This window comes from Fragaria vesca, linkage group LG6, assembly GCF_000184155.1.
Source record: "Fragaria vesca subsp. vesca linkage group LG6, FraVesHawaii_1.0, whole genome shotgun sequence".
Lineage (NCBI taxonomy): Eukaryota > Viridiplantae > Streptophyta > Magnoliopsida > Rosales > Rosaceae > Fragaria > Fragaria vesca.
The window spans coordinates 4,872,761-4,879,539 of NC_020496.1; the positions used below are offsets into that span (position 1 = coordinate 4,872,761).

Here is a 6,779-nt window from a genome sequence, read left to right on the forward strand (position 1 = left end):
CCGTTCTGGGGCTGACCAGCCATCCTCAACCATCATCCATTGTTTCCCATCATCTTGGGAAATAAAGAATGCGGTCATCATGATTTTCCATTGTGAAAAGTTCCTTCCCTCAAACAGTGGAGGACAGTTCACAGAGGTGCCTCTATCACCAATTTTAAAACCCGAGGATCTTACTAGCAAAGGCTAGGAACTGCTCTGGTACCACTTAAAGGTCTTAGAGGGGGGTGAATAGGCCTTTTTGAAATTTTCGTTGCCTTCTGTATCCGAGGATAGCAATGACTTGTGCTATCCCAGAATCACAGGATACGAGTTTGCAGAAAGTAAATTGCAGCAAATAAAGAAACAACACAAGGATGTTTTTTACTCGCAGAAACCCTGAATGCAGGGAGAAAAACTGCGTGTCTCTAACTCTTGAGAGACAAAAACTTCCACTAAGTTGAAGTAACTTCTTACAAGAATAATAGTTCTAGTGATACACTACCACAGTGCTATCCTTCCTAGTCCCGAACTAGTCTAGACCTATTCCCTCTCTTGTTTCTAAGTTCTTACAACATGGGACACTTTTCGAAGCCTTATTCGTGAATTCAGCTAACCACTAGCAGATTCAACCTTGAACGCTTCTTGGGTTGGTTGCACTACACATCCCTCATGGTATGCAACATGATATGAGTTGATGAAAGAAGTTTTGAGTTCAAGCTCTAAGGTTTACAGTCACGAAGAAGACTTAGAGCAGCATGAACAATGCAAGCTAAAAACTAGACTCAACAAAGAAAACGCAATAAGGCAGTTTTCCACAACCATTGAGCAAAGCCAAAGCTATAGATATATATAGGCCAATAAGGCATCAAAGATGATGCAAGCTGACCTCAACATGTTTCAGAAATGTTTGGACAGAAGTGTTTGGTTCCCATACTGAAAGTGATGTGTCCAAACACAGAGATGACACAAGCAATCTCAATAAGACAAATAACCCTTTCCTAAAACATGAATAATTCAAAACAGGGAGCAAAGAGGTTTCAAACCCTCTTACTCAGTCCATTAGTGGACCTTGACACAGCCGATAGCGACTGGTCTTTGAATCACACAGGGACCAGCTATACATAGGATAACGTATCATGAAATCCCAGCTGGAGCCTTGAGCATCAAACCATTTGGTCACGGGTTGGCATAACAAAAGATCTCAACCCTTTGACTGGTTTGAGCGCTAAAACACTTCCCACAAACTCAGTTGTCCATTTGAATTTGAAAGACTTATTATACTAATATAACAGACTTTGAAACTCAGGACAGCAGAAGACTCAGTACTAGGATAGCAAGCGAAGCTGCTAACCTCTGTGAAAAACAGTGATATGCAGATGCATGTTTTACCTGAAACCGTAAGGGATATTAGTGCCCCACTTGTTCTTGATCAGACAACAACATCTTAAGGTGTTTTGCAGGATAAAAAGGATTGCCAACTATCCTTATACCTTCATAGTCCTTATATTTGGCTCTTAGCTATATGATTAATCAAAATTGATTGGTTCACTCCTTTGCATTTGAAATTATCAGTCTCTTACTCTCTTATAGTCTTAGCTCAGAAATTACATTCACATACAATCATTGGAAAACAAAAAAACATTAGAGTAATCTAATAATCTATCAAGTAATCTACCAGCTCATTGTGTTGCTAAGTTTGATCTACCAGCTAATTATCAGTCTCTTTCCTAACACAGCAATGTTTACTTTATGCAATTCGAGATAATGGTTTTGTTGAGATAAAAGTTTTGAGTTCAATTGGGCAGGTTTAGGATTTTACTCATTCTGCGTTACATAATTCTAGACATGAGAATTTATCTCAAAGATCGAAGTCAGTGGAAGTGCTCTAGAAAGCAATTGAGTTCAATTATATCGTACTAAGTTCTGAAGCTCTCCACCATCAACCTCACATCCCACTTTTGATTGCTGTGAGCAAAGCAAAGAGTGGAGTGGCGCCGTAGTGCTGGTTCTCAATTCATCACGCATGCCTGCAACTCTGCAAAGTTCTCGATCCATCAATTTCACTCTGCAAAGCTCTAAAACATGCACTTATTGGTCACCATGCATGGCTGTGTACGTTTCAAACTTTTTCAACACCCACCATTGGCTCTAAAGATTTGATATATCTTTGTTGTACTATATTTTCAACCAATCTGGCGCTAGCAATTCACCTCAACATTATATAGGAAGTTGAAACTTTTCCCCTAGCTTGATTCATTATTGGTGGAATCTGATGCACTTGGTACCAAAATATAATGCAGTTGTCATGGTAAAGCAGATGATCTGTCAAGCCAGCATATGATGCATGCTCGTACATGAGAACCAATAATGCTTTGAATTCCATCTTGAACTTGCAACAATAATCGATCATAATAGAGCAAAAGGGAATCAATAGCATACTGTGCCTACCTGACAATATCAACGACGCTTTCACCTCCTCCACAACTTTTTCTTCAGAATCCCACCAATCCCTTAGCTTTAGTGTCCTGTTGTTGCCACTTCACTTATTATTGCCACTGTTGGAGGTGATCATTGTGTGATTGATTGGTAATTTATGTTTTAAAACGTTGCGGTTTCGAACAATGATCGATGACTCGATCGAGCAAAGGAAAGGATTTAGATCCTCGACCTCTAGCTTTGGTTTGTTTGTTTCGCTCCTTTTCATTGACTGTTTGAATAAATACATGAGTCCGTTCAATAGAAACTATGTAGTCTCAACGTTGAGACAGATAAGTTTGTAGATAAGAAGCAAAAGTGTTTTGTAGAGGATGGGATTATGAGATCAAAGCAGAAGACAAAAGCGAGAGGTCCTCACTCTTTGCTCGTTGATTTCTGATTCAAAGTCTTAAAAAGAGTGATCTAAAGCATGCCGATCAATAATGTTTATGACCATACTTGTTACTCATTCTTGGGGATTCCAATCTCATTTTTTTTTATTCGATCCTCCATAAGTTAGTACGGACTAACCCTTGTTCTTAATAGTCTGAATTAGCTTAATAGGAGTAATATTGGCAAAACATAATCGTTCATATCTTCCGGTTAGCCTGCCATGCCCTTCTCAAGCTCTGTCCAAGTACTCGATCCTTCCAAGTTCCATGACCCACATTTCTACTTCTGCCTCTTGTAGATCTTACCCAAGAAGGACTTCAACACTTCTTGCACTGCCTTGCTTGGATGAGCTTCAATAGAACTCGTCAGCTTCTCGTAGCTTTGCCTCTCATACTCCGCAAACACACCCTATCATTCATCACAACAAAGTTAGATTCAACACCACCTTTTCATCGCCTAGCTAGTTAGTCATTCTACTAGTAGAAAACGTTATATATGGTACTGTGAATTTTACTGAGGAATGGAATAACTTCATAAGATCAAGCTCATACCTGAAGATCGAGTTCTTTATAAAGGGCCTTTACTTTGGCGACCTTTGCTGGGTCAGGGTTTCCATAGTTCTCCTGCAAACATGAGTTGGAACATTAACTATATCCATCTTTTATCACCAACCAGCAACTAGATATGTTAAGAGTCACATATAATAGCACGGTATAACATACATATAGTGTTTTCTTTTGTTCCTCATTGCTAAGTTCCAGAGCTTTCACAACCAACCAAGAGCACTTGAAATCTTCAATATCTGTTCCTATCTGATAGCACAGACAACTTGAGTAAGAACGTCAAACTTCAAACATCAACCACGACTACACTGTTACAGTATTTCATCTTCCTTAGACTCACCTTTCCAATTGTTTCCGGATCACCAAAACAATCCAAATAATCATCCTATCAAGAAAAAGAAAAAATGACATGAAGTTGTTAAAAAACCATTGAAGACAAAATTTAGAAGTATTTTGTATATATAAGATATCACCAAAACAATACCTGTACTTGAAAGTAGATCCCCATATCAATAAGGAGGTTCTTTACATCAATATGCATGTCCAGTTCCTCACCTGACATAAGCAATGCACATGCAACCTGAGTAGATACAGGCCACAATATCAACAGTCGGCAATATCTTTAGAGGTGAAACACCAGAACAAATCAAGTATACTCTATTAATGTTATTATGAATGCTAGAAATGAAAAATGCTCTGTATACTGCTCGAATACACTTTATCACTGAAGTATGAAGAAAAAAAAAGATAAAAACAGGATTACACCAACTTTCGCAGGCTAGTTATGTGAAGCTAGGATAAGGAAAGGCACTTAAGCAACCAAACAAAAAGGACAAAGATATACAAATTACAGTAATGTTTTCATGAACACTAAAGAAGAAAGAAATTCAAACTTCAGGTTGTAGTTTCTTTAATTGCTTTTATATATTTGTACTCACCGAAAGATAAAAAGAGTAATAGGCAGTCTTGTACTGAACAATACGGCGATGACTACAAGAAATCCAAACCATTATAAGTTAACAAACAGAATTATATAACTTAACATTATGAGCGGTGGGTTCCCGGTTGTAACGGTCCCCTTCGGGGTAGAGTGGGTGCTCTGTCACCCACCAGACTGTTTCAGAGGAGCTGATATCGCCTAATCTTTGTCAGTAATTTATAAAAAAAATAAAAAAAATAAAAAAATTATGGCATGATAGAAATAATAATATGGTCAATAAAAGGAAAGCCATATCAAAGTAGCTTAAACCTTTATAGCTCATAGATGACAGACTGCATAAGGAACGTAGGTGTTATATGATATCCATATTCCATAATACACTTTATAAAACAAGGCAAATAGATTAGTCGCTGTAACGATTTAATCATTACTCGTGACATACATTTGTGCATTTCATGTAACTCTTATATTCTTTCTCAAGCAGAGTCAGTAAGTTCTTTAATAGCTATAACTTGTGACATACTAGACAGATACTTAATGAACCGCTGTACTAATGGAAAACTTGTGTGTGATTTGGTTCTAAGCATGTTTAATATGGATAAATATCGTTGTCAATTTTTCACTCACATTGCCAATGAGTATTTGGATAGATCTTTTTCTCCTTCAATGGTAGTGATCAAATCTATCATCTGACTTGACGCTGTTTGAAACTCCACCTGAGAAAACATTACATATGTAAGCAATTAGAATTATCTTGGAGTGCAAAAATGATCAGGCAAACACTCTGCGGTGTCCAATACCTCATTGAACAAATCAAGAAGATCCACATAATATTGCTTTTGCCTGAAGTGCTTCTTGAGAATCCTAGGAATATGGTTTCTAAGTAGAACTCCATCGTTCGCTGCAATCAGACCAACCTACATCATAAAGGCTCGCCAGTTAGCTTAACCAACAATGTGAACAAAACAAAGATAAAGAAAAGGTACAAATGTTCATTCTTGGCACAAACCTTGGGCAATCTAAACCAGCAAGGTTGGCCACGTCGTGTGTGAGAACCATCCATCATGTCATCGTGAACCAGAAAAAATGCTTGGAGCTGCAAGTAGTATAACCACGAAAAATGTAAGCTTCTTACTCAATTCTTTGGAATTGAAGCAAAAGAAGTAGTATCTAAGTCAGAATTTTACAGTAGCGTGTTATTCTATTTCCATACCCATTCGATGCACCAACCAAGAGCGCTGGCCAAGAAGATTTCATCTTCAGTCAATTCCCTTCCATGTTGCAACAACTGGTAGCTGTCGATAACAGACAATCCCCGATTCAGCTTTCCTGCATCCATACAAATAAGAGTCAGAATGGTCGAGTAAATAAACTTGGGAAGAACATCACAATTAAGTTGAGCTTATCAGTTATTGCTTAAAAAGAATATGAATTAATTGTAAAGGCTCACCTCCAGGCACATTGTAGTCCAGCATCTGTGATTAACAAAAGTAAATAGGACGATCAGGAAACAAAAGAGAGAAAAGATCATACAGAGATGTAGCATGTTAGTGATAATTTTCAGTAATGAATTATTTTGCTAAAAGTTTATAAATTTTTAGAAAGGGGAGGTAGAGTACTTCAGAGTGAATCTATAAAGTTATGGGGTATCTGCATTTCGATAGAAAGATAAAGGTTTTGAAGAAAATGAAAGGAAATGAGCAGAAGAAGAGTTGGAGCAATAAGCAGAGACAGATAGATGAGAGATTAAGGGAGGGGAGGGTACCTGCTCGACCCATTGACGAGAGGTATCAGTGAATTCGAAGGCAGGGTCTTCCAAGAGCTCATATTTCAGAACAGAGTAGACGTTCATGAACTTTGACCTGAGATCCGCCATTGACACACACGCACACTGATTCTGACTCTTTAGAAAGAAAGAGAGAGTCTTGGAGTTCGTAACAGTCTTCACGCACCACTCTCCAATTAGAGAGAGAGAGAGGCATTCTTGTCGGCGTGAGTCATATCATATAATATTAGAATTATGAATATTATGTTATTATTAGGAATATTCTGTCATAGTTAGTTTCCTAATAGGTATTGATACCTCTTGTATAAATACTCCGTTCTTGGAGAATGTAAATACAACTAATAATTCATAATCTCTCGGTTCTTTGTGACTTGGTACCAGAGCCATAATCCATCGGATTCGGCTGTGTTCTTCCGCTGCAAATTTGGTTCAGTTCTTTTTGGTTGTTGTGGTTCTATTTGCTGATTGGGGTTCCTTTTGTTAGTGTGATTTCATTCTTTCCGATCCACACTTGTTTGAGCCTGTGAAGATAGCTCTGTTTGATCTTGATTGGTTGAGGTGCTGATTCGATTATCAAGATCAAGGACGTGGATAAGTTGTTTGTTTGATTGATTGGTCTAAACCTTGTTTGAGTGGTTTAGGT

General features: G+C 37.9%; 1 protein-coding gene across 1 annotated transcript; it reads right to left on the reverse strand.

Annotated features, from left to right (window-relative positions):
- Window positions 1–3,076: 3,076 nt before the first annotated feature.
- Window positions 3,077–6,290, reverse strand: LOC101313528 (farnesyl pyrophosphate synthase 1-like). Its single transcript, XM_004302356.1, has 12 exons — window positions 6,116–6,290; window positions 5,801–5,825; window positions 5,564–5,679; window positions 5,360–5,446; window positions 5,151–5,267; window positions 4,978–5,066; window positions 4,349–4,400; window positions 3,895–3,990; window positions 3,751–3,795; window positions 3,570–3,659; window positions 3,399–3,470; window positions 3,077–3,255 (listed from the first exon to the last, which is right to left on the reverse strand). Exons 1-12 carry the CDS (start codon window positions 6,224–6,226, stop codon window positions 3,127–3,129), a joined length of 1,029 nt encoding a protein of 342 aa, XP_004302404.1. The 5' UTR covers window positions 6,227–6,290; the 3' UTR covers window positions 3,077–3,126.
- Window positions 6,291–6,779: the final 489 nt, after the last annotated feature.

Bases quoted from the DNA above. Each gene is read 5' to 3' on its own strand.
- LOC101313528 (XM_004302356.1), bottom strand. From the start codon at position 6,226: ATGGCGGATCTCAGGTCAAAGTTCATGAACGTCTACTCTGTTCTGAAA. The intron at 5,067-5,150 runs GTATTGGACACC...ATGTTTTCTCAG, and splicing joins TTCTTGATTTGTTCAATGAG to GTGGAGTTTCAAACAGCGTC. The intron at 3,256-3,398 runs GTATGAGCTTGA...GATGAATGATAG, and splicing joins ATAAAGAACTCGATCTTCAG to GGTGTGTTTGCGGAGTATGA.